Below are 27639 nucleotides of genomic sequence, written 5' to 3'. Positions count from 1 at the left end.
ACATAAAAACATACCAGCATTCCTTCTCTCCCTCTCCCTTTGTGCACATCTTACCTTATATAGTACAAAAAAATCCCTCCTACAGAACATTTACCAAGTAGTACGTAAAATACAAAGCTGTACTGTTCAGTTACATTGGAAAACACCACACTCTTATTTACAGTCACTGTGGAAGACATGTTTAAAGGACCAGTAGAAGGGCTTCATCTCCATCTGCCAAGGAGGAGAAGAGGCCGAAAGAGAGATTAGGGTGTTCACACTGGAGAAGGAGCCCTAAATCCAGCCAGTGACGACTACTTTGCACCCCATGAGGTGCAGGGAGAGAGTTCCCAGGAAAATGTTTCTAGGCCACTCTTTGGCTAACGTTCTTATAGTCAGGGCCCAACGACTGCTTCTTCAGGAGCATCACAGTGGAGAAGAGCCATTTTACCTGTGGGAAGTAGTGAGAGTGGGGATAAAGGAAGACATACACCAGGAATGAATACAGAAGAAAAATATGCAAGATCTACTTGTTCTTAGTTCCTTTCCCCTTCCTATCTCCTGCCAGTCACGGTTTGCAAGGTACATTTATGTGTTTATTTACACATAACAACATGTCAAAAGAACAATGAAAAGAGTCCTGCTGGATCAAGCCTTTAACAACGGAGGCAGAATATATCCATTGCGGTTAGTAGCCACTGATAACCTCATTTCCCATGAATTTGTCTTTTAAAGCCTTCCAAGTTGATGGCCGTCACTACACTACAGTGTGGTGTAGTGGTTAAGAGCGGTGGATTGGTAATCTGGGGAACCGGGTTCGCTTCCCTGCTCCTCCACATGCAGCTGCTGGGTGACCTTGGGCTAGTCACACTTCTTTGAAGTCTCTTAGCCTCACTCACCTCACAGAGTGGTTGTTGTGGGGGAGGAAGGGAAAGGAGAATGTTAGCCGCTTTGAGACTCCTTCGGGTAGTGATAAAGCGGGATATCAAATCCAAACTCTTCTTCTACCTTTCGCAGGAGCAAATTCCATATGAACTATGGCCTTTGGGCAGTGTACCATAAAACCATTCCTTGCCATCTTTCCCCATCCCATTACTCTTAACTTGTCTTTCCAACCAACAAGTCAAATATTTTTCTCCATCCCGTTGTTCTGATTTTAATGGGATATTGAATGGACTGTTTGACACAGTATACGTGTCATGTTATAGGCTCATTCTTCTACAGAACCATTCAGTAATTTACAACTAACAGTACAAACATCTCAGCATTATCCCTTTGTCTTTTCTCGTCTTTCTATCCCTGATGTGTTTATGCTGCCACCCTTCCTCCACCATTTAAATGCAAATGTCGATATATAATATCCCTTCCCCTCTACTCACTTTGAACAGTGTAATGGTGGCACTATAAGAAACACTGAGGAGGAAGAGAACAAAGAAAATGAAGATGGTTCGCCACAGGCGGTCCAGTTCCTCCTCTTTCTCATCACTGTAATCATCCATTGTTGACACAGTCACCTCTGTGAGGGGAGAGAGAGAGACGTCAATCCCTGTATTCACCATAAAACATCCCCAAGCTTCACCCACCACTAATGTCTATACCCTTTGTAATCAACACAGGCTACAGAAATCTCAAAGCTACCTGTTCCGAAATTTGACTGTAATTGCAGGTAGATATGTATGAAACCCACAGGGTGGGAATTCTATCATAGTGCATTGGTAAGGTAATTCCTGACCTAATGCTGGGCTATGGGTTGCCATTTAAAAATCCACTTTCCCCATTAGATTCTATCTGCTCCCATTTGTTTGCCAAGTCTTCCCTGTCCATAGTAATATAGATACAAGTGGCAGGTATTAGCATGCATGCACACTTCACTTAGAGTTATTCTGACTCATAGGTTCTACTCAGTAGTACCGATGTACTATTCTTATATTTCTTATTCTTACAGTCTAACATGGACTACAAAACCCATGACGCATGAACTGCACATCTGCAAGATCATCTATGGCAATAAATATCATCTAAATTTTGAAATAGAGGCTTGGTGTAAGAGTTTTGGCAACCCAGCCTGTTCACCCCAGGTAATGTTTGTGCCTAGTTCTTCAGAGTAACTTCAGCCCCTCTCTCTCTCTCTCTCTCTCTCTCTCTCTCTCTCTCTCTCCTTATTTTCTGAGGGGCATATGGAAAGGCCACACAGTGAGCATCATGGTCAATGGGGGACTTTGAATCTGGTCTTCTAACCACCAAAAGCAAACACTAGCCAATACGCAAAGCAGGCCACCTGTTGACATCGAAGTATGGAGTAACCAGCGAGTAGGCGTGGGTAGGGAGTTGTGTTCATTTCATGTGTAGGTGGCTGAGGCCACAGCATTGCAGCATAATTGGGGCAAGAGTCAAAACAAACAAACAAAATCCTTCCAGTAGCACCTTAGAGCCCAACTAAGTTTGTTATTGGCATGAGCTTTCATGTGCAAGGTATCTGAAGAAGTGTGCATGCACAGGAAAGCTCATACCAATAACAAACTTAGTTGGGCTCTAAGGTGCTACTGGAAGGATTTTTTTATTTTGTTTCAACTACGGCAGACCAACACGGCTACCTACCTGTAACTGGGGCAAGAGTGTTTGAGTGGAGATTTGGGCTGCTGGGCACAAGTGTACTTAGAAATCCTATCCCCTCCCCCCCCCCGATTTTTAAGATCACTGCTCAAAATGTCAAGAGATTTTGAGGCAGCTTATCTTTTTGTTTGTATGTGTTTGAGTGGGTGGTTCTGAGGTGATCCCAGACTATCTCTGTGAGGGGGAAAATACCCCCATTGTATACCTGTGTGTCATGATTGGGTCAAAGCGCCTTCTCTAACATATTATCTCTCACATCCCACCCCCAATGTAAGGCCAGTCCAATGTCCTGAATATTCAGTGAATTTGATTCTCTCTCATGGCTCCTCATCCATCTGACCTATTCACCAATCTGTCCAAAGCTTGGCTCAGTTTGCTCACCCATCCCAATCAGAGTTAGAGTCTATTATTATTATTATTATTATTATTATTATTATTATTATTATTATTATTATTTGCTATCATCATTATCATAGTTATTAATTTCAATTTCTCACCAATGGGATGCTAACTGTCACTTGGTTTTTTAAATAGTTAACGCCCACTTTGAGGGATAAGTTTTGTAGGGACCCAGGTATGTAGTCCTGATGAAGATCACCTTTCCCTGTGGCTGCTCCTTGTCCCTGTTATCACATTTAGTCTGGCTCTTAGAGACTATTCTTTGCTCTCAGGCAATGCAGGTGTGGTGCATTTTCTTAGTTTCTTCTGCTGCCTCCCTGAGATGAATAATCTGGACAATGTGAGTTGATACGAAGGAAAGCTATATATTGTTGATGGTGAGTGTGCATGACTGTTGCACCAGATGACTGCTGGTTACTTTCTGGCCCTATGACTCCCTTACTCCTGCTCTCTGTTGAACTATCTTTCCCCAGCATGCCTTGCCTGCTCCTGTACTTCCAGCTCCATATCTCTGTCCTTGTAGCAGAGAACATACCTTGCACAGATGGTAGCCAATGCTAGTCCTACTCAGAGTAGAGCTATTTAAATTAATGGACAAGTGGCAGTCTTATTCATTAATTCAAGTGGGTCTGCTGTGAGTAAGGCTAGCACTGGATACAGCCAATATCTGTAATTAGAACTGTCATTCATGATTTTGTCTCGGTTTCTTTTAAAAGGATTCATGAAAACATTACGTAGAGTTTGAAGAGCTGGAGCTGGTCAGAGTGACCAGCATTATGCTGAGAAGGAAAGCTGATCAAGACTCAATAAAAGTCAGCTTCTTATGTCTTATAAGATATGTCCCAAACAGGAAGACAGAAGAAGAGAAGGGCAACATAAAATAATTTCCCACCTGCCGTCTGCAATGGGCAGAATACATATTCATATCAAGAAGGCAAAATTAGAATATGAGGCTTAGGCCTTGATTTTTTAGGACTGTGGCAAATTTAGAAATACATTTTGCTCATTTCCCCAGCCTTTTTATTTTTACTCCCTTGGTTTGTGTTTATGTTTGTGTTTGTGTTTGTGTGTGTATTCCCAAACATGCTCCCATTTCTAAATCTGTTGCTTCTATTTGAGCCACCCAAGCCTTGTTAGCAACTTGGACCTTTTTGATTTTCTGGTCCCCTTGCTCTGCTGCTGCTTCAGTTTTGCTTGTTTACACTGTCCTCCATAGCTTCTTTTCCTGCTGTAATATTATCTATCAGCTTCTAATACACAGAACACTGAGTTATAATACTGTTTCTGGGTCTGCAGTGAACTCCACAGCTCTGCCACAATTGACTAGTTTGAACCATTGAGGAACAGAGGCCTGGTGCCAGTTGACCAAAGGATGAAGCTGCTGGTGGTTGTGATGGGAGAGGTTGAGGGGGATCTGCAACAGAATCTTTGTGGGAGAGGAGGATACATAAATATTCCTCTTCAATGTTATAGCAGCTGTTTTCTGCACCAGACATTAAAAGGAGAGCAGCTTCCTGTGTATGGACATAGGAGTATAGCATCTAGATCAAGGGAAGTAATAGTGCCACTGTATTCTGCTCTGGTCAGACCTCACCTGGAGTACTGTGTCCAGTTCTGGGCACCACAGTTCAAGAAGGACACTGACAAACTGGAACGTGTCCAAAGGAGGGCAACCAAAATGGTCAAAGGCCTGGAAACCATGCCTTATGAGGAACGGCTAAGGGAGCTGGAGAAGAGGAGGCTAAGGGGTGATATGATAGCCATGTTCAAATATATAAAAGGATGTCACATAGAGGAGGGAGAAAGGTTGTTTTCTGCTGCTCCAGAGAAGCGGACACGGAGCAATGGATCCAAACTACAAGAAAGAAGATTCCACCTAAACATTAGGAAGAACTTCCTGACAGTAAGAGCTGTTCGACAGTGGAATTTGCTGCCAAGGAGTGTGGTGGAGTCTCCTTCTTTGGAGGTCTTTAAGCAGAGGCTTGACAACCATATGTCAGGAGTGCTCTGATGGTGTTTCCTGCTTGGCAGGGGGTTGGACTCGATGGCCCTTGTGGTCTCTTCCAACTCTATGATTCTATGATTCTATAATTCTATGATTCTATGTACAGAGGGAAGCCAGTGTGGAGCAGATGACAGGATGTTGGACTTGAGCCTGGTGGAATTTGACCCAGATTCAAATCACCATTTATCTAGATGAAGCTCACTGGGTGTCTTTGAACCAAATCACTCTCACTTCTAGGACATGGCAAGGGCCTGTTGTGAGCAGTAAAACTTCACATATACTGACACCAGACCTTTGCAACCTCCCCGCTCCCCATGGCATAGCTTTGATAATGGCGAATACATTTTGCTTCCCATATCATGAAGACCCACTTAATAAATCCATTCTCTCCTTGCTTTCCAGAAAACACCCACCCCACGCCAGTCATCGATTCTCCTGCAAGTGACCACAACATGGGATATATCTGAGTTAGTTCTCTTTTATTCAGCCATAGGCCAAACATGCATGCATGGAAGACCTTTACACAGATTTATCTGACAATGCTAGAGGAAAATCCAGGAGAGGCTGAAGAGGTTACAGTGCCATAGGAGGTATGGCCATCATTTTTTACCCTGGGTTTTCTCCACGGTCCTCTGGGTGAACTTCATAGGGAGGGCTTCGTGGTAAACTATGCAAGTGAAAGGGGTTCCATTGTTCCAGTCAGAGAATGGGATTGTCAGCTTGCTGTAGATGAAGTGGGAGTTGTTTTTCTTGTCCTTCATGACCGGTGTGTTGACATGATGGTCTTCAGGCACAGCATTGTGATTCTTCAGCCACTGGATAGAAACTTCTTTTGGGGTGAATCCTGTGACCAGGCAAGTGACTGTCAGCATTGGTGGCCGAGCACGGATTTCCTCGTTGTGCGGGGAGAAGAGGAACACCTTGGGAGCCTTTATGTCGCCTTTTTTTGGGGTGGGGGAATGTATGAGAGAAAAGATGTGCCAGCAGTGATTAAGATTAGAACTAATTAGTGGATGCCACAGTACATTCCCAATAATGATCCCAAAAGGCCCGTCATATTATCTGAAACTGCATGGGGATTTTCCCAGCGTCTACCTGTGCTGTTCTTTCTGGTCAGGAAACTGTGCTCCTCCCCGGGGGGGGGGGGTATTCAAGGGTGCACAGTACCAGCACCTTTTGTTTTGTCTTTAAAAAGTGTGGCACTTACTGTAATCACTTAATGGTGAGTACTGGCACTTACTTTTCTAGAAAAAAAAGCACTGCTTGTCTCCATAATATACACAGGTACCCCGTTTCTGGGCACAATTCAAAGTGTTGGTGCTGACCTTTAAAGCCCTAAATGGCCTCAGCCCAGTATATCTGAAGAAGCGTCTCCACCCCCATCATTCAGCCCGGACCCTGAGGTCCAGCGCTGAAGGCCTTCTGGTGGTTTCCTCCCTGCAAGAAGTGAAGTTGCAAGGGACGGGAGCAGGCAGAGGGCCTTCTTGGTGGTGGCACCCGCCCTGTGGAACGTTCTTCCACCAGATGTCAAGGAAATAAACAACTGTCTTTTAGAAGACATCTGAAGGCAGCCCTGCTTAGGGAAGTTTTTAATGTTTGATGTTTTATTGTGTTTTAATATTCTGTTGGGAGCTGCCCAGAGTGGCTGGGGAAACCTGTATGTATGTACAAATAAATAAATAAATAAATAAATAAATAAATAAATAAACAAACAAACAAACAGCTCTGCCTTCTCTGGTGGCATTCACATTCATAAATAGCACAGCAAACAAAGTTTTAGAAATTAATCTATCCATATTGCAATTCCTGTTACAATTTGAATGTCATGGCTTCTCCCCAAGAGAATCCTGGGGCTTGTGGTTTGGACAGGAGTGCTGATTATTATCTGCCAAATGGCTTGAAAAACAGTTTCAAGTACAGTAGACAGAGTAAATCCTCAGCAACAACATTAACAAGCTAGAATGCATTTAGCTGAAGCTCTTGTGCACGTGGACCTGGGTAGGAAGAAGTGCAACATGGGTTGGGCTTCTTCGAGCTGGATGAATACATAAGGTACCAAACCAAGATAGAAGATATTTTACACAGTTTACTTTCTCTTAACAGATATACACAGGGGGCCCATAACACAGAGAATCCCAGTCTTTCCTGAGAAGGTATTAGTATGCTCAAGTTCCCACATTGTTCTTTCCAGGTACCTCCTTAAATGTACGGATTAGGCCACCAGGGCAAGGATAATGAACTGCCCTCAACAGAACTGGCTCAATCCTTCATCTACCTATCAATAGACAGATTCAGGGGTTAGAAGGATCCTTAGCTGGAGATGGAAATAGTCCCAGTGTTGCCTTTTGATAAAAAGCATGCATTGCAGGTTTCTCAAGCACCATAAAAACCTGTGAGCAGAGACAAGTGTAGAATGATTGTGCAAACCTGCACAATAGCCCCACCAGACTGTGTGAAATTGCAAAGTGTGTCCGCAGTGTAAATTGCAGATAAGCCAAGTGGTGCTGTGTGTTTAAGTATTCTCTTTCCTTCTGGAACACAAGGACACCAGCCCCAGGACAGGAGACCAACACTGTTTCCCTCTTACCTGTCATCTTGGCAATGGTCCTATTGATGGGAGAAGCCAAGCTTGGATATTCCACCTTGCAGGTGAATTCCTCACCCTGCAGCCAAGTTGTGACAGGGAGGGAGCTGGTCGCGGTGTACTTTCCATTAAGCTCTTCTTTCACTTCCAATAAACCTGGGCTCACAGGTCCAGAACCTGCCCGTGACCAGGTGACTTTCAGCCCGTCTGCATTTTCCAGATTTTCCACCACACAGGTGAGCGTAGGGTCTCTGTTTATGTACAAGTCTTTTGCGGTTGGGGGCATGATTCGCACGCTAATGCCAGCGGAGGGGCAATCAGTATTATCTGGGGATACAAACGTCATGTTACTTCTCCAATCACCCCTCCCCTCCCTGCTGTTTTAGGGCCTTGCATGCATCCTGTTAAGAAGGGCAGTCATTGCTGCAGAGTAAAAGGAATCAATAACCACACCTGGTACATGTGTTACAGGAAAGAAGCTGGCATTTGGTGCCCTTGGGTGTCCGAGAATCAATAAAAGCTCCATATTCCATTGTCAGTAACCAAGCAAAAAATAAAATAAAATATAGTTCCCCGTCACCCTCCATATTCCATTGTGAATAATGAGCAGGAACAAACAGTTCCCTGTCACCCTCCTCTACAACATCAGCTTCTGCTATCAAGACTACATTGTTCTATCCAGGAGAAGGTGTACAACACTGAGTCAAACTACATGTTGTAGAGGAAGGAAAATGTCCTCTAACCCCACCCCCTGGAGAGGATAGCATATTTGACAAGACTTTTCATGCACATCTGGGGCACTCTGATGTCCACTGCACTATGTCTTCCCCGAGTCCTGCTTCCAGTAGAAATGGAAAATAACTACTCTGCCATTAAGGTCAATGGGAAAAGGATTATTTCAATGGGCCATAATAGAAAGCAGTGCATATGTATGGATGGATGTATGTATACTGTGTATGTGTATACTGTGTGTATATATGTATATGTACATGTATATGTATACGTACACACGTACACACACACACACACACACACACACACACACACACACACACACAGTGGTACCTTGGTTTAAGAGGCCACCCAGGTAAGTTCCACCCTCTATTGTGTGGGCAGGTCGGTCCCACCCTACCTGGCCAACTCCCCTGGCAAGGCCCCCCCCCCCCGCCGGGATTGGTTAACTGTCTGAGGTTAGGCGGGAACCTCCAGGTATCCAGCGTGGGAGGGGGCAAAGCCAGGTTGTATTTTAGTAAGCTGCGTAGGATGGGGGGGGGGCTGCGCGCGACCACACAAACCCCACTCCCCCATTTGATGTGTGGAGCGGTTATTATGAATGATTTGGTTTATTAACTCCGCAAAATCTGAAGTAGTGTCCCGTTTTGAGAACTTTACCTCGGTCTAAGAACGGAAGCCGAACAGTGGAAGGGCACCGGTGGCGGGAGCAGTGGAGTAGCGTGGGGGGTGCAGGGGGGGCCAGCCGCACCGGGCACAACATCTGGGGGTTAGGGTTAGGGGGCGCAAATCCACGGGTTAGGGGGCGCAAATTACTTGCCTTGCCCCGGGTGCTGACAACCCACGCTATGCCACTGGGTGGGAGGCCTGATTAGGGGAAGTGCGCCTCGGTTTAAGAACGGTTTTGGTTTAAGAATGGACTTCCAGAATGGATTAAGTTCCCAAACCGAGTTACCACTGTGTGTGTGTATGTGTGTGTGTCTGTCTGTCTGTGTGTGTATGAATTAGGAAGGACACTATCTTGAAATGCTTAGCACTTGAGAGGACCCTCAGTAACCTCAAAGCAGTTGTCCTCTTCACCCCTGCATTCCAGTCCATGCCCACCAAAACAGAGGAAAACACAAGTGCCAGCTCAGTCAACCTTTCCTACCTTCACATATCTTGGCTTTGCTTTTCAATTTGGTTTGGGTTGCTTCGTGGAACACCTGGCAGTGGTAGGTATTCCCAGCCTGCCAGTCTTCTTTGCTAACATTGACTGTGCTTGTGGTACTGAAGGTGTACCCGTGGGCATCCTTCCTGGGCGGTGCTGTGATCGAGGATAGCAAGCCAGGTTGCCCACCCACTAGCCACTCTATCGTCACCCTGCTGGGGTAGAAGCTGGAGATAATGCACAGCAGCTCAATGGTGGCATGCCTGGGATCGCAGGAGGAATGGAGCAGGCGGACCTCTGGGACCACTGGTGGTTTCACAGGAGAGTCTGGAGGGATATAAGTTATGGGAAGGCAGGGATGGGTTAACTTGTCAATTTTGATTTCTCTCAGTTTCTCTCCCCACCCCCATTCACCATATCTGTATGCAAATATTTCTAAAATAAGTACTTATGAAAATTCATCTGCATTTTAATCTAATTTTTTCCTAACATGCTGTCTTTACATACAATCTTGCCTAATATAAACATTTTTGCTAAGCAGTGCTCCTGATATAATGCATTTTAATATGTTATTTATACTAATATATCCATTTTTGTGCACATCTTTCCCTAGTAGATGCATTTTTGTACACACTACTTGGCTGGAGAACTGCTTTGCAAAATCCGGATAAGTGTGAATTTGAAAGGATGGCTGTGTTTTCATTCAAGTGTTGTTGTGAATTAGGTTGATTCATATTTAAATCTGAACTGAACTGATATTCTCCCACATCCATATGTGAGGGGAATTAATACCATTTGTCTGTGATCTTTCCCCATTCCCCATGTCTTAGTGATCTTCACTTTGCCACCTATTTCCCTCTCCATGCAAGCTTTGAGGTCTAAGTGGCTACTAGTTCATCTGCAATTTGCCTCTTTTGGTTCTCCTGTTATCATCCTCCCCACCTTTTGACATGCTGATCCCAAAGTTATGAACAGCCTCACCTTCTCATCAAGGCAATTTCCCCCCACTCCGTTTCCCTTTTCAAAGCTTGCCTCCCCCCTGTAGCTATCATGCTTTGCCTTGGCACAGGGTGATCAATCCTAGCCACTCCTTCCAACATTACAAGTGAGTGGGCCATAGGAACAGCCAACCACCCCAGAACTTAATTCATTTCACTGGTTCTGCAGGTTGACAACTCATATAAGGAATTAAAATGAGGGGTCGTGAATGCCATTAGCAGCAAACACTGTGTGTGTATGTTTTGTGTTTTGGTAACATTGCTCCAAAAAAGAATTATCTATAAATGGCCACAAATCCCTCTAAATCGATCTAACCTTGAAATGTATTCCAAAAAGTTGCTGCTGGATGATGCTCCAACTTGCCGCTGACAACTGAAATCCGAAATGCTGCAACCTGACTTTTTCTTATACTGAATGGAGGATTCCAAACTCGTTCTCTCCACTCCAACACCTATATTTCATTTGTAAGCCTTGTTGGGCAGAGACATTTTTCTTTTTGGTGGTGCCTGCCATGCTTAATGTGCCTTGGAATGAGACAATAATACTACCCAAAAATATTACATCTATTGTCCCTCTCTCTCCACCCAAGTAATTTACTTTATTTTCTTCAACTGCGTTGATTGCCCATTTGAGAGTTAAGAAGCAAGCAGATAACCAAGGCCCAGAAAGACTCACGTGCAATGTCTTTGTTGGCTGTGAAGCCAGTAGCTGCATGTGTGACATTGCATTCGAACTTCTCCGATTCCCAGGTGCTGGTTGGGATGGTGAGCTGGCTGGTGAGGGTGTAGAGGCCCCTGGATGAATCCAATAGTGCAGGGAAGGTTTGGATGCCGCTGGAGATGGCTCCCGAATTCCACTGTACTGTGACTGGTTCAGGAAAGTAGCCAGAGACCAGACAACCTATGGAGACCTGGGAGGCGGTAGAGGAGTCTTGGCTACAGGGAGGCAATGGGAAGACCGTCGGGGCTGTGGCACTTGCTGCAATTAAAGAGAGAAAAAGACATGTTGAAGATATGCTGTCCAGCAAATGTGTGTTCCATGGGCTGAGTGTGGGTTACACGATATCATTGTCTCATTCCTGCCCTCATCACAGCATAGTAAGTGGCAATAAGTGTCTCTAGCACCACATCCATGCCAACTCAAAAATGGAAAGTGTAATGCTGGTGGTCAACAAAAGAGATTTAAAGACTCTCTCAAGGCAAATCTAAAAAAAAAGCAGTATAAACAATGACAACTGGGAAACACTGGCCTGTGAGTGCTCCAACTGGAGAACAGCCTTTACCAAAGGTATCACAAGCTTTGAAGACGCTTGAAGTCAGGATGAAAGGGAGAAATGTGCTAAGAGGAAGGCACGCTTGATAAACTCTTATCATGATCATTTCCTGCCTGGAAACCTATGTCCCCACTGTGGAAGGATGTGTGGATCCAGAACTGGCCTCTACAGTCACTTATGGGTCCACTGTTAAAACCGTGCTTATGGAAGACAATCTTACTCGGCTATGAGTGATCGCCAAAGAAGTACAAGAAGAAATGTTTGGGCCTGTGCAGAGCTTGTCTGATGCCCCGGGTGCGATTCTTCTTAGAATTAAGTTATGAATTAAGTTATCTCCCAGACCTCTTTCAGCCCAGTAAGGAGGCCTGTCACAATTTCTATTAAGATCTTATTGATACTAGAAGCAAATCCTTTGCTCTTGGAGACAGTGCTAACAGTAAGAGCCTTAAAGGGGCCTGGTTGCCTCTATCACAAACATTATTGAGGCAGCACATTAACCTGAAAGACACTGGGACATGCTCAAGTTCATCCATAAAGGTAAAGGCGAAGTACCCCTAGACGGTTAAGTCCAGTCAAAGGCGACTATGGGGTTGTGACGCTCATCTTGCTTTCAGGCTGTGGGAGCTGGCATTTGTCCACAGACAGCTTTCTGGGTCATGTGATCAGCATGACTAAACTGCATCTGGTGCAATGGAACACCAAAATGGAAACCAGAGTGCTCAGAAACACAGTTTACCTTCCCACCGCAGTGGTACCTATTTATCTACTGTGTGCTTTTGAACTGCTAGGTTGGCAGGAGCTGGGACCGAGCCACGGAAGCTCGCCCTGTCGTGGGGATTCAAACCACCAACCTTCTGATCGGCAAGCCCAAGAGGCTCAGTGGTTTAGACCACAGTGCCACCTACATCCCTCAGTTCATCCATAGTTCTACTATTGCCAACAAGTTCCAAACCTATTGCCAACAAGTTCCAAACCTGGCCATTTGTTTGAGAGAGGGAAGGTATCTATTGCACCAAAGCAACAGTTTCAAATTTATTTTCTTAACCACGAGAGCTAGAAACTCTCTTGAAAATACTGAAAGCTAAGGATGCTGAATTATTTGCAGAATACAAACAGCCCCGTTTAGCACCCACCAACTGGCTGATTCTTTCCAAATTTGCCAAATGCTTGACACCTGTCCTTGAGCTGCATCAGTGAATTCCACATCAAATTTTTGGGGCTTCAAGTTTTTAATGTATAACCAAACCAGATACATTTTTATTTTGAATTCTACATTTATTTATTAAAAAAAAGTTGTGGGGGGAATCTTAAATCCACGAAAAGGGGGCTTTGTGGTTTATGGAAAGCAGTAAAAAGGAAGCGTGTAGTTTTTGCCTAGTTTTTACTGGTGGCAAAACTGTTTCCGGCCTATGCCTAAAGGAAATGATGTCAGGGAGGAAAAATTCTAGCAGCAGGGTGGGGAACATTTGTAACCCAAGGGTCTCATTCCATCATGAGCAATGTTCTGGGGGCACATGCTAACTGGAGTCATGTTCAAAGTCAAAAGGAGCAAAGATGAACAGAGCAAAAGATGGAACTCTTACTTTTGCACTTTCTAGCTGCAGAAAATTCAGAGGATTCTGTGCACACATAGACTCCCCCATCCAAGTTAAGCAAGAACCAGTATCACAATTCAAGGACACTTCCCAACCAGGCAAAAAACACTCAAGGAATGGAATGTGGTAAGTCTGGGGAGGGTTGTAAAAGCTGGACGGAAAGAATGGAGGGGCAAATTTGTCCCCTAAGCATGAGGTGCCCCATTTCCCCCTGGTTCACTATTTGAACAGCAACAGTGCTTTTTACAAATAATGCAGGTTGGGGGAAAAATGAAGGCATATCAGCCACGTGTTATCTCTGAGACCTAGGTCTACTACCTCTGTGGAAACAAGGCCTTGCTGTCCGTTAGAGAATGCAGAGCCTTAGGCCAAGAGGGTGCTGCCGGACGTCTGTCCCATGAGAAAAACTTCAGGTTTCTCAACAGCTTGCAAATTGTAGACACATAGCCAGTTCCTTTCCCCACACAGGTGTCACTCAGAAAGTTAGGAGGGGAAGCTTTTCCTGCCATGATGGGAAAAACTTTAACTGCTTAGATACCTTGTTTCAGGAGTAAGACCAAAGAAACAGTCGTGTGTCTCTGGTGGCTGACTCAACAGGCAGCATACATAATAAAACAGGCTATGCAACAACTCAGTAAAATGATAACATCAAGACAAGATAACCCAGCAGTAGATAAAATCCAGACATAAAATGGGACTGCCCAGCAATCTTTAACAGCCAAGAAGGTGCAAATATTGTGAGAAAGCATGACTCCAACAACATGTTCTCAAATACTGAATGTGAGCGACCTCAGCATGTGTGAGTGTTAAAGATGAGGCGGGTGAATCACTGTCCACACAGAGATGTTTAGAAGTCTTGGGGATGCTGCTGAGCAAAAGCAACTCATAATTAAGACAGTTTCAACAAGGCCCATACCAAAGGCAAGGCAGGGACAGTGCTTTGCAGAGACAAGTTCCAGAAAAGAGGAACCATTCCTGTTAAATAGTGACAACTGCCAAACATGTCCTACTCTAGCTACAAGACCTGGGGTGCCTTTCAGCCCCATGGAACATCACTTCTGACCTTGCACAGGCCCCCTTCCCAGTCACCCACATCTTTTCTACCTTCCCCTCCTCAGCCAGAGCTGATGATCAGACCTAGGAGTCCAGCACACGCTGACTCCAGCTTGCAAGCACTGGAAACCACTCTCCTAATGTGGGGAGTTCATGCTTGTTTCAAGCTGTTATGCTCCTCTCTCCTCCCCCAGAAGCATGAGCTTCGCCAGGTCTGCCATTCTCAGGTGCACCAGATACCACATTCCTTGTTCTCTAAACCACTTAACTACCCTACTCTTCTATGGCTGGATACAGACCTCTGTCGTAACCAGCTTGACCCCACTCATCTGTTGCAGCCCACTCCAGAGAGAACCCAGGGCTCCTGTCTACTTCAGCCCTTGCAGCCTAGCAAACCTTAGGGGTCTTTTTGTCCCAAAGAACACTTTCTGAGCAGGGAGTAGAACTTAGGCTCCTCAAAGCCGCTTGCTTCCTAACGCTCTTGTTCCTTGGCTGAGCTTGCAGTTTCAGGTCTCAAGAGACAAAGCCCTAAAGCTACACATTACAGCTCGGGCATCGGACAGGCATTCAAGTAGCCCACTGGCTCCCCCACAGCCCTGTCAGCTTCTCATCTGGCTTCCCTGAAGCCAGACTCTGAGCTGAGAGCCAAGCTAAGGTAGCCTCCTTGATCCAAGACAGCTTCCTTAAAGCCTACTATTCAAGTAAGAATTGGGGGATCTCCAGGCTGAGATTCACGCCTGGAGCAGATCCAGCCCCCATGAAGCCTGTTACCCCTTTTGAATGGTCAGGAATTTCCCAGTTGAGCATCAGGCTTGGACCAGACTTTCAGAAAGCACCTCCAGCTTCTTACATCTGAAGGGTCAGGAACGTCCTAGCCCCCAGCCAGCCCCTGCCCCCTGGTTGTTCCTTTCAGCTTCTTGCAGCCTGCTGTGGCTCAGGAAGTTTATGGGTCTCTCTGTTTAACACTGGGCTTGGTAAAGGCTTTAAGATACTTCCTTGCTCCTGAAGCCTGTTGTGGATCTGGGAGGCCAAAAGCACCATAGATGAGCGCCAGGCATGGGGACAGGCTTTCAGGCAGCTCCTCTGCTCCCTGCCAGGCTGGAGCCTCCTGCTCATCTGGGTGGTGGTGGTCAGAAATCGGCCAGCTAAGCATCAGAGTGGACTTCCAGTCACCTTCCTTGCCAAATGAAGCCTAACATTCATCTGGGAAGTTTGGGAGACTCCCAGCGAGCATCAGGTTAGATCAAGCTCTTCAGGCAGCCCCTTGTTCCCTGCCATCTTCCCTGAAGTTTGCTGATTGATAGCCTGATGCTCAGCAGGGAGGTACTAATGGCAGACATCCAGAGAGCTTGCCAACTGCTTCCCACTAGCTTATGTGAAGTCTTACATTGATCTGAGTTAGCAAGAACCTTCCAGCTGTGTGTTAGGCTTTGGGCAGGCTTCCAGGCAGCCTCCCAGCTTGCTGCTCCCTGCTAGCTGTTTTTTGTGAAGCCTAACGCACAGCTGGGTGGTCAGAAATCTCCTAGTCTGTCACGAGGCTTAGGGCAGCCATCCAGGCAGTCTCCCCTCTCAGCTGTTGCCCACCAGCTTTTGTTATTTCTAATGCTCAGCTGGATAGTCAAAAGTCTCTCAGCTGAGCTTGGGACAGGCGTCTAGGCTGGATGCTCCCTGCCAGCTTTTGTGAATGATAGCACTCGGGTGGGTTGTCACATACCTTCCAGTTGTGCACCAGGCATCAGGAAACCCCACTGGCTGTTTCCTACCAGCTTTTGTGACTCCTAGCACTCAGCTAGGTAGGCAAGAAACTCCTAGCTGAACATCATGCTTGGGGCAGGCATTTTGTCAGCCCACCCAGCTGCTTCCCACCAGCTTTTCTGAAGTGCCACTCAAACTTGGGTGGTCAAGAATCACCCAGTTGAGCACCCAGCTTTACACTGTGGGCTGGCTTCAGCCTTCCTATGTGTGCCAAGATCAGCTTCCTTGAAGTAGGTATTGAAGAATCTCCCAGCTGAAGATCAGGTGGGACAGAGCTCCAGTCCCCCACCCCCAGTCCATTTATTCTCGTCTGCTGCTTCAACATGATGCCAGGAATTTTTCAGTTGAGCGTCAGGTGGATTTTATAGCACTCCCTTGCACCTGTCCAGCTTGTTTTAAGCCTTGTGCTCAGCTGCAAACCAGGAATCTCCCAGCTGAGTATCAGGCTTGGGACAAGCTGTTAAGTAGCTCCCCTGCTCCCTGCGAGGCTGAAGCCTGCTGCTCATCAAGGAGTGGGGGCAGTGGCAGAAATCTCCCAGCTAAGCATCTGGCTGGAGTAGACTTTCAACCACCCTCCTCCTTGCCAGATGAAGCTTAATCTGAAAGTCAGGAAACTCCCAGCTAGGCATTAGGTTGAAGTAGGCTCTCTGGCAGCCTCTTGTTCCCCACCAGCCCTATCAGTCTGCTGATTGTCTGATAAGCCAAGTATCTCACAGTTGAGCACCTGGCTTTTGTCATGCATCCACATAGCCCTCCCCAACTTCTCAGCTGCTCCTTCCCCCAGCTTATGTGAACAGCTAGGTGGTCAAGAACCTCGTATCAGGCTTGAGGCAGGCACCTGGGCAGCCCACCCACCTGGCAGCACCCGACTAGCTTTTGTGAAGCCTAACTCTCAACTGGGTGGTCAAGAACCTCCCTGTTGAGCGTGAGGCTCAGAGCAGGAATCCAGGTGCTCTCCTCCCAAATGCTCCCCACCAGCTTACATAAAGCCTGACATCCAGCTGGGTGGTCAAGAATCCCCCAGTTGAGCACCGGGCTTGGAGCAGGCCTCCAGGAACCCACCCAGCAATTGCAAAACCTTACACATAGCCCTGCTTCTCAACTGCTTCCTCCACCAGCTTATGGGAAGACCAACAGCTAGGTAGGTGGCAAAAAATCTCCCAACTGAGCGTGCGGCTTGGGACAGCCATCCAGTCATTCTCCTCCCCACCAGCTTTTGTGAATTATACCACTTGGGTGGGTTGTCAAATACTTGTGCCTAAAGCTTGCTGCCGGCATCAGGAAACCTCTGAAGCTGCTCCCTACAGATTTCGTGGCTCCTAGCACACAGCTAACTAGGCAAGAATCTTCTAGCTGAGCATTGGGCTTGGGGAGGCATTTTGGCAGTCCACCCACCCGGCTGCTCCCCTCAGCTTTTGTGAGCACCTGGCTTTTGCTCCCCCAACTGAGCATCAGGCTTGGGGCAGCCCTCAAAGCAGCCCCACTGGCAGCTCCCAAGCACCTATAACACCTTGCATTCAGGGCTGGCTTCAGCTTTCCTCTGCTCCAGGATTAGCTTCCTTGAATCCTAATACTGAACTAGGTATTGAACTGTACAGCTGTGCATCAGGTGGGGCATAGCTCCAGTTTCCCTCCCTCCAGGATTCATGAAGCATACTGCTCATGTATGAAGCCAGGAGTCTTACAGCTGACGTGGATTTTATAGCACTCCCTTGCACTTGTCCAGCTTGTTGCAAGCCCTAGTGTTCAGCTGGGTCCTTGCCATCACCCAGCTGGGACAGGTTTTTGGGTAGCTCCATTCCTCCCCATCGGCTTCCCATAAACCTTGTACTCCTTCAAGAGAGCAGGAGTCATTAGGCTTGGAGTAAGCTTTCAGGCACCTTCCCTGGCCCACCTGCTGCGGTGAGGTGAGGAATTTCACAGCTGAGCACCTGACTTTCAGTCTCCTCCTTCCACCCAGCCAATTCCCTGGAAGCCATATGTTCACTGGGAAGTTGGGAAACTCCTAGCATTTGAGCAAGCTTTCAGGTAGCCTTCTTCTGCCCAACCCACCTCTTTGAAGCTCAACATTCCTCTGGGAACTCAGGAGTTTCCCAGTAGACCATGAGGCTTCAGCCAGACTCTCAGGTAGCCCCCCTCCAGCTTCCTAGCATAAACCATAGCTTGGATGCAAGAAGCGGCTTGGCAGGTAGACCAGCTGGGATCTAGCTGAGTAACAAGCCTGGGAGAAGTTAGCAAGGAGCCCCAGGGCTTTTCTCACCTACCTTCTTAAGGCTTCTCTCTTGACTGAGTGGTGGGAAGCTTCTGAGCTGAATGTGGCACTTGGGGAAGGTTCATGTGCCCACATTGCTGTAGCCTGACATTGGAACATAGGACGCTTCCTTATATTGAGCTCAGTATTGCCTACAGTATTGCCTGGCAGTCCTCCTTGCCTCATAAGCAGCTGCTCCAAGCTCTTTCTACTCCCGTTTCCCTTACATAAAGATGCTCAGTTGCGGTAGATAGTCCCTTTCTATACAAACGTAACAGAGTCCCATAATTTCTAAACATTATTTTTTGTTGTCTAAGATGTAATTCATAATCCAATGACACCTTTGCTACGAAAGCTAAAACACTCTCCTACTGTCTAGGTAATATAGGAATCTCCAATTCTTAATTCCATTCTTTTATCAGAATCTGCATATCAGATTGATTTATTGATACCAAATATCTATAAAAAAATAGTAACCAGCTTTTTGGTCTCAAAGGATTTAACCAATTGTTCTAATATTTCTGATGTCTTTGATGCTGGTCCAAACAGGGTTATTAACAAATGCTGCCATTGCAGATACTTTAGGCCACCTCTGGAAAGTGGTAAGTATCTTTTAACGCAGCATATGTATAAAAGTCATCTTATTCAATTGGTCCAGAGACAATGTACCTGCATCCACCCAACCTTCCATACTACAATTCCCCTGTCCCCCAACATAAGGAACAAACCCTCTTCTGAACTCACCGATCCCAAGGTCGGAGATGATTGAAGCAACCAGACCTCTGTTGGATGACCCACAGTCTGTTTCTGTTGGGGAGTCATTTCCGCCGCAATGAGGCCTTCAGAGTTCCCCCCAAGTTCTTAAGAAGTCCCTTTAAAAAGAACACTGACATCCTGAGAGCTGGCGTGAAGGTGTGAAAATAATAATAATCAGAAATGAGGTCCAGGGGATATATTTGGGAGCCAATCACTTCCTCTTTTTTATCACCTGGTTTAACACCTTTTCAAAACCCAAAAGTTCAATTGCTCAGAAAAACAAGGCTATATGAAGTACCGGAATTGGGCTGAATTTGGCCTGCAAAAACTCAAACCACTTGTTTTTCTCTTACCTATGCACACATTAATTAATTAGTTGATTAAACGTAACAGGGTTAGTTTGGTTTTTGCCCAGGGGCAATCAAGGTGATGTATAAGACCAAGGTGAGGTAAAGATATACAGGATTCCAAAGTATTAAACAAACAGTATACCTGTAAATGGCCCAGTATACTTGAAGGAGCTTCTCCACCCCCATCGTTCAGCCTGCACACTGATGTCCAGCTCTGAGGGCCTTCTGGAGCTTCCCTCCCTGTGAGAAGTGAGGTTACAGGGAACCAGGCAGAGGGCCTTCTCGGTAGTGGCACCGGCCCTGTGGAAAGCCCTCCCATCAGATGTCAAAGAAATAAACAACTATCTGACTTTTAGAAGATATCTGAAGGCAGTCCTGTTTAGGGGAGTTTTTAATGTTTGCTATTTTATCGCTTTTTTATTCTGTTGGGAGCCACCCAGAGTGGCTGGGGAAACCCAGCCAGATGGGTGGGGTATAAATAAATTAATAATAAAAATACTACTACTACTACAATTTTGCAGGTAGCCAGACCTCCAGTAACTTGCCATGTTCCTCTTTCTCACCAGTGAGTTGAAAATCCCACTGAATCAGTAAGGATTACTTCTGAGCAGACAGGTATAGGGTTGCATGGTCAATTTTGGTGAACTTAGTGAGGTATGACGTTGTTGTAAGTGGAATTATTTCCAGCTATAAGGATGGCATTGTCCAAGCTTGAGTGCCATTCTAGGCCTCACCCTCATTTAGTAACCATTTTTGTATCACACTTCATTCCCACTGATGGTTTCCAATTCTTACTTGGGATAGATTAAATTGTGAGGGCAATACGCCCTTAATCTATGGTTGATATTCAATGACGTCCGCCTGCTTGTTGCTTGTGCAACAGGACCTCTCTGGTTCCTCTTCTCCTGCCACCAGCCCCAACATGCCCTCTAAAATCTCCTCTGGAGAGTCCCTCAACCTTAAAGAACATATTTTGGGGCATATTGAAAGCTGCAGCGGGAAGGAGAAGACCTGTTGTGTGGCCAGGTGTCTGCTTGCATCCTGCCTTTCAATCGATAGAAAAATATACAAGGCAGTATGCCGTATTTTATAAATCATCATCACCATTTATAAACGTAATAGCAAAATGACACATAAAACTCCCATCAGCAGAGGGAATGTAGGATGCTGCCTTATTTAGCCCAATAATGCCCACACTGGCTGGCAGTGGCGCTCCGGGGTCTGACTGGCAGGGGTCTCTCTCAGCCCTTTCTCAGGATACCAGGGATTGAAAAAAGCAGCCTGGCATCTGCGGTTGCATGTGCAAACCGTAGCCAAATTACACATATCGTGCACAGAAAACTAAACTCCACTGGGAGTATTTCAGGGATTCCTTAAGCCAATGAATTGAAAACTGGGAGAAAGGAGAAGAAATTATACTTTGAGAAGCCTGATGAAACCAGAAAAAAGGACAAACCCACCCTGTAGTTTCAGGCAGTAGGGTAATTCCAAGCCATCCTATAGGGAAAGCCCTAAAACTCCTCATAAGGTAATCTCTCTCTCTCTCTCTCTCTCTCTCTCTCCCTCTCTCTCTCTCTCTCTCTCTCGTGTTTTTTTCTAGGGGGACTCAGGGGTACGCATACCCCAAAACATTTTGTGAATCTTTGTACTTTTGTCCATTTACTGTGTTTATTTTTCCCGATTTCAACTATGAAATGGTGATTTTCTTGAGTCAAAATGAGAGTACCCCTAAACATTTTTTTAAAGAAAAAATCTCTCTCTCTCTCTCTCTCTCTCTCTCTCTCTCTCTCTCTCTCACACACACACACACACACACACATCTATCTATCATCTATCTATCTATCTATCTATCTATCTATCTATCTATCTATCATCTATCTATCTATCTATCTATCTATCTATCTATCTCATCTATTTATTTAAAACTGCCATGGTAAAAGCCTACTTTGAGTTATTTTTTTCTTACAACCAAGCACATATGACTTTTATGAAATATATAAGTTACCCCTAGAAGGAGAAATATGTGGGAGTGGGGGTGGCGTTAGAGCCTTTCAAATCCTCATGGAAAAAACTCCGGAGAGAATTGGTGATTATACACTTATTTGTCTGTGACTTTCCAGAGGCTCTTGCCTTCTTGGAAGTGCTTCCCTGACCCTCCGAGCCTTGAGGGGGCAGAGAGAGAGAAACATTTAGATCCTGCAATCCTGGCACCTCCATGGGGGTGAGGAAGGAAAAAGGCAGGAAAAAAACCCCTCAGCTGGAAGACTGCTCCCATATCTCCGCCCCAGTTTGCTCACATCCCTGGCGTTCTGAGGAGAAGCATCTAACTTCCTTACGGAAACAATCCTGCAACTTGTTAGCGTCTTTACCAGGTGTCTCACATCTTAAGTTCCTTAAGTCCTTAAGTGCCTTAAGTCTCTGAGGGAGGAGGGACCTCCACATAGAGGGAACACAGTGATTGTTCAGAAAACCACAATCTGACACACCAAATGCATACCCTCCAACATTTCTCAGATGGAACACAGGGACATCCTAAGGAAAAGCAGGACATTCCAGGATCAAATCCGAAACGGGGACGGCTTCTGTAAATCCAGGACTGTCCCTGTAACATAGGGACACCTGGAGGGTCTGAAAATGCAGAGAGTGAACTACATAGGAAAGGAAGAGGTTGCAGACTGGAGGTCAAATGAAATGCGGTTAAGAAAAGACAGAATATTTATTGTTCTTGTGCATTGCCAGGAAACTAATACAAGTATTTATTTTCTTTCACAAACAGATATACTGTAGCTACACAAGTATCAGACTCCTCTTCTGTATTTGGGGTTATACAGTGAATTGCAGCACTCTGCAGCAACCAGAGACCTGAAGTGGAACTTCATCCACAGTAAGCTATTAACACACTCTGTGCTTTTGCTAGAAGGGCTAAAATAAACCCTCAGAAGAACAACCTTGGTTAAAGTTGAACCACCCTCACTTCTCCCTCAGAAAGGTCACCCTTTCTCTGACCAGAGTCAGATTGCATCTTCTTCTCTTTGAAGGCTAAGTTACAGCAGCACCATCTTCCCTCTCCGCACATTTCTGAGCTGGCTCCATGATGTTAGGAGAACATCTGCTGGAGAAGGGGGCAGGAACAGGACCTCATAGGAACTTGAACATTTGTGAGATCCCTTTTTATGCCTCCTAAATGGTGCCCTTCTGGGCTTTCTATGAAGAACTGTTCTTTCTAGTAAGAGCTGTCTGACAGTGGAGCAGTCTCCCTCGTGAGGTTGTGGACTTTCCTTCCTTGGAGGTTTTCAAGCAGAAGTTGGATGGCCATCTGTCATGGATGCTTTAGCTGAGATTCCTGCATTGTGGGGTTTGGACTAGATGACCCTTGAGATCCATCTCAACTCTACAATTCTATGATTTTATGACCTCTCCCTGCTGTGTTTACTATGAAGGAGTCCTTTGTCTCTTAGTAAATGCAGTATATTCCTGAGAGGGAACTCACCACGATTGACATAGAAAGCAGCATTGCTCACCTCACTTGTACTACAAGCAGGTGAATGAGAAGCTCCTGCCTCAGAGCACTGGGCTTGCCAGAGGAGGAGCCATTGGAGTCTGGCTGGTCCCTTGCTGGATGACCACCTTGGGCAGAGGTGGCAGAAGCAGCGGTCAAAGACATCTCGGGGTTCATCCACAGTTACCTTTGCCCCACTCCTTCCAAGCATAGATAGATGCTTAGAAGCTCCATGTTTTCTATTTATTTATTTATTGGTTTTCACATATTACATTACAATACAGATGTACCAGAGCCAACACCATTTCCTCCCCATCCCCCCATACATTTACATTTATATTTCCTCAGTCCACCATATTATTCTTTTCTCCTTCCTCCCACTTCCCTCCGCCCCCGCTCGATTTCCTCCACATTATACAATTTACAATAATCTTGCATTCTACAATCTTCTCAAATCATCTATATATTCTTATTATCTTTCCTTACTAATTTTTCTTCCATCCAGTACTTCACATTTTAATCTAGGCATATTAGCGTATCTTTTTTTGAGCAACATTTTGCCATATATTCATCAAAACATTTCTACTTCTTTTTTAATTTTTGATTTGACTGATTTCTTATTATAGCAGTTAATTTTGCCAAAATAAAATATTCATTTACGGTAGTTTACAAATCCATTCCTCCTTTGTAGGTATAGTTTGTGATTTCCACCTAGGAGCAATCACTATTCTAGCAGCTGTACTTGCATATAGAAAAATCCACACACCCCCGTGGTATCTCTTCATCTATCAATCCAAGGAGATATGTCTCTGGTTTCTTTGTTATTGACATTTTCAACATCTTCTTTAGTTCTTCATGTACTACTATCCAAAATTTCTTAATTTCCTCATACCTCCACCACATATGTATTGTTGTTCCTATTTCTCCACCACATCTCAAACAGAAGTTGGATTTCAATTTATATATCTTTGCCAACTTAACTGGCGTTAAGTACCACCTATAGAATATCTTTACAAACTTTTCTTTAATTGTATATGAGGCAGTAAATAGTATATCCTCTTGCCAGAGTCCATATTTTTTATTTTTTGTTTTGTTTTCACCCCAGAGGTTTCCCCACAAAACCCACTCTTTAGTGCTCATTTGGGGGGGGGGGGAAATGTCCATTTGGGTTGCTGTGGAGTACTGCTTGCTCCAAATGAGCTTTAAAGAGCGGGTTTTCACGGAGAAAGCTCCGGAGCAAAAAGAAGTGTTCTGATCTGGGATGAGTAGCTTATGTCAAATGCCCAGGAGGGGACTGAAGCCATAGCACCCCTCCAATGGTGACCCCTCAGGAGGTGCCCCTATTTGATGTAGGACATATCCCCCCGAGGTGGTTTACCCTTAGATGCATTCCCAGCAGACACGCTGAAGTGAAATAAACTGGTTTCACCAAATGCCTATGCCAAACGGTTCATATCTGTAACCAATAAAAGTTGTGGCTTATTTGAAACCATAAACTATCCTGTTGTGTTATTTGGTAAGTTACTCCCTGGAGAACTGCAGGGTCACGGGGTCTTGGCATGCAAGTAAAGGGTGAGGAAACTGTGGCCCTCCAGAGGTTGTTGGACTGCAAGACCCACCATCCCTGACTATTTGTTATGCTGGCTGCGAGTTGGAGTCCAACAACATCTGCAAGTCTGCAGGTTCCCAAACCACTGATTTTTATGGGACAACAGGCGGAATTTTCAAAAGAGGATGAAGCTCCTTCCTGAAAGTATGTGAAGGAGGAGCAAAAACGAAACAAAAACCTTCAGAAGACAATTTCATTTATTTATTTATTTTATTATTGTCTAGTAAATATAGTTATGACCGCAAAACATGCAATACAGTGGTACCTTGGGTTACATACACTTCAGGTAACATACACTTCAGATTACAGACTCTGCTAACCCAGAAATATTACCTTGGGTTAAGAACTTTGCTTCAGGATAAGTACATAAATCGTGCAGTGGTGGTGCAGCGGCAGCAGGAGACCCCATTAGCTAAAGTGGTGCTTCAGGTTAAGAACAGTTTCAGGTTAAGAACAGACCTCCAGAACGAATTAAGTTATTAACCCGAGGTACCACTGTATATGAAAATAGCAGAAAATAGCTAAAAATAGCTAGAAAATAGCAGCGGCGGTGAGAGGACAGGAAGGCCCCTGGTAGCGGCAGGGTTGGCTTGAGCGAGGAGGGGCGAGTGCTCACCGGTTGGCTCTAGTCCGGCAAGAGGAGGAGCAGCAGTGCTGTCACCTCCACCACGGCCACCCCAGATTCCCCTCCCCAGGCACCAGCAGGGAGAATGATGGAGCTCCAGTCTGCACTGCTACTACAGAGATAGCTGGCATGTCAGTCCATCCGTCAGTCCGGGCAAAACAAAATGTTTAGGGGTACGCGTCCCGCTGCGTCCGCCCAGAAAAAAAACACTGGTTGTGACCACAAATCATGTAATATATAAAAGAGCAGAAATGTCCTCAGTGACAGTCATGGGGCTGAGGAAGAACAAATTGTTGGTATTGTGTGGGTCTTAAACTGATTGATTGAAATATTCAGTATAGAGAAGGACAATATTCAGAATAGGACATTTATATAGAGTGCTTAGGTGGATTTGGCTAAAGTAGGACAGGTCAGTGTCTCCAATAGCTGGGTGAGGCTGGATGCCTGCTAGTGATGAGGGCGTGTTGGATGAGCAGGCACAGCATATGGCAGAACATGGGGTTGAGAGGAGATCTGAAGCTCTGAAATGGGGAGAGTCCAGTGGATACCCAGGCTGCAGTCATATGTATACTTAGATGTAGGTCCCATTGAACTCAGGAGGACTTAATGCTGAGTAGATGTGCCAAAATCCTTTCTCAAGGCCTGTGCTCTTGGGTTGGGAGTACTAGTTGATCTTCTTGACAGTCACTGTGGGAAACAGATGCACATAGGGCCAGTAGGCTTCCTGTCTTGGGAGTGCAGTCTCAGCAAATGACATAATATGACGAGTCCCGCTCCAAGTTCTAACAAAATTGCCTCTCTGTCCTTCACTTCATGGGGCTTCATTGTCCCCCTACCAGGGAAGAGAAGCAGACAGCAGAGAGAAGCTTCGGTTGTTAATGCTGGAAACGGAGTCCTATCTCCAGCTAGTGACTTCTTCTTTGCCCCGCTCAAAGTGTAGGACAAGAGCTCCCAGGAAAATGCTTCTAGGCCAATCAGTGGTGCACATTCTTATAGTCAGGGCCTGCTGGCTGCTTTTTCAGGACCACCACAGTGGAGAAGAGCCATTTTACCTGCAGGAAGGAACGAGAGTGAGGAGAAAGGAAGACACAGAACAGTAGTGAGTGTGGAAGAAGAAAGATCTGCATGTTCTATTTGTCATTCGTGGTTTTGTCCTCCCTGTTTCCTGCCAGTCACAGGTTGCAAGTTCTATGATGTATTATTTCCTACCCTGTACTTATTACTTATATTTACTTATTTATCTATAAACCACCAGCTTACAAGAAAGTGTAAGAACATAAAAGAACCCTGCTGGATCTGGTCAAAGAGTGTCCATGCAGTCTGGCCTCCTGCTCCCACAGTGGCCAACCAGATGCTGTAGTGGAAAGCCCAAAAGCAGGATTTGAATGCAACTGGTACTGAGAGGAACACTGTCTTGAGCAATGAAGGTGGAACCTAGCCATTGAGGTTGGTAGCCATTGATAGCCTTCCTCCTCCAGGAATTTGTGTGATCATTTCTAAAGCCATCAAAGTCTGGGGCCATCACTACCTCTTGTAGGAACAAATTCAATAGCTTAGCTATGCTGTGTGAAGAAGTACTTTCTTTTGGCACTGTATACTAACATCATTCCTTGCCATCTTTCTGCATCTTCCTATCCATTTTTAAATATATTTTTTATTAAATTTTCTGTTTTACACTTTAGAATATTCATTTAAACAACCTTAAAATGCCAGTGACTTCCTTTCTTCTCTTTCCATGGTTCTTTTTGCATATCATAAATCCCTGCATCATTCAGTATTCCATTATTATATCCAACAAAATTTGTTTACACTGTTGAATTTATCTTAATGCTGCCAACTTTTTCAAGTGTACAAAATTCCCCCCATACATTCAATAAAAATTTCCCAATCTTCTTTAAACATATGTTCTTCTTGTTCTCTTATTCTATATGTTAGGTCCGCAAGCTGCGTATATTTCATCAGTTTAAGTGGCCATTCTTCTTTAGTTGGGGCCTTGCTCGTTTTCCATTTTGGGGCTAACAAAACATGGGCTGCAGTGGTGGCATACATAAATAACCTTTTCTGACGCCTGGGAATTTCTGACTGAATTATCCCCAACAAAAAGGACTCGGGTTTTTTTTTTTTTTTTTTTTTGGGGGGGGTACTTCTAAACATTTTTTTTCCAATTCATTCATGGTGGATTATTTCCCAATATGCTTTTAACCTTTTACAGGTCCACCACATATGAAAGAACGTACCCTCAACCTTATTGCATCTCCAGCATCTTCCTATCCCTAAACATCTCTTGCAAATCAGCAAGTCAAATATTTTCCTTCATCCCAGTCATCTGATTTTAATGGGGTATCTAATGGACTATTTGGCATCAAGGATATGTAAAGGTATGTGCCGAGTCTTTCACAGACCCATTCACTA

The 27639-nt window shown here is 45.2% G+C and overlaps 1 gene segment (V, D, J or C); it reads right to left on the bottom strand.

Moving 5' to 3' along the window:
* Window positions 1–343: 343 nt before the first annotated feature.
* Window positions 344–23158, bottom strand: LOC128399226 (Ig epsilon chain C region-like). The segment is given in 9 exon segments: window positions 344–430; window positions 1359–1495; window positions 3884–3890; window positions 4271–4405; window positions 5599–5936; window positions 7584–7907; window positions 9463–9789; window positions 11137–11477; window positions 23016–23158. Coding segments are annotated over 9 exon segments (1839 nt in total).
* Window positions 23159–27639: the final 4481 nt, after the last annotated feature.

This window comes from Podarcis raffonei, chromosome 13, assembly GCF_027172205.1.
Source record: "Podarcis raffonei isolate rPodRaf1 chromosome 13, rPodRaf1.pri, whole genome shotgun sequence".
Taxonomy (NCBI): Eukaryota; Metazoa; Chordata; class Lepidosauria; order Squamata; family Lacertidae; genus Podarcis; species Podarcis raffonei.
Note: the sequence above shows the minus strand (reverse complement) of the source record. Positions and strands in the feature narration are given on the sequence as shown.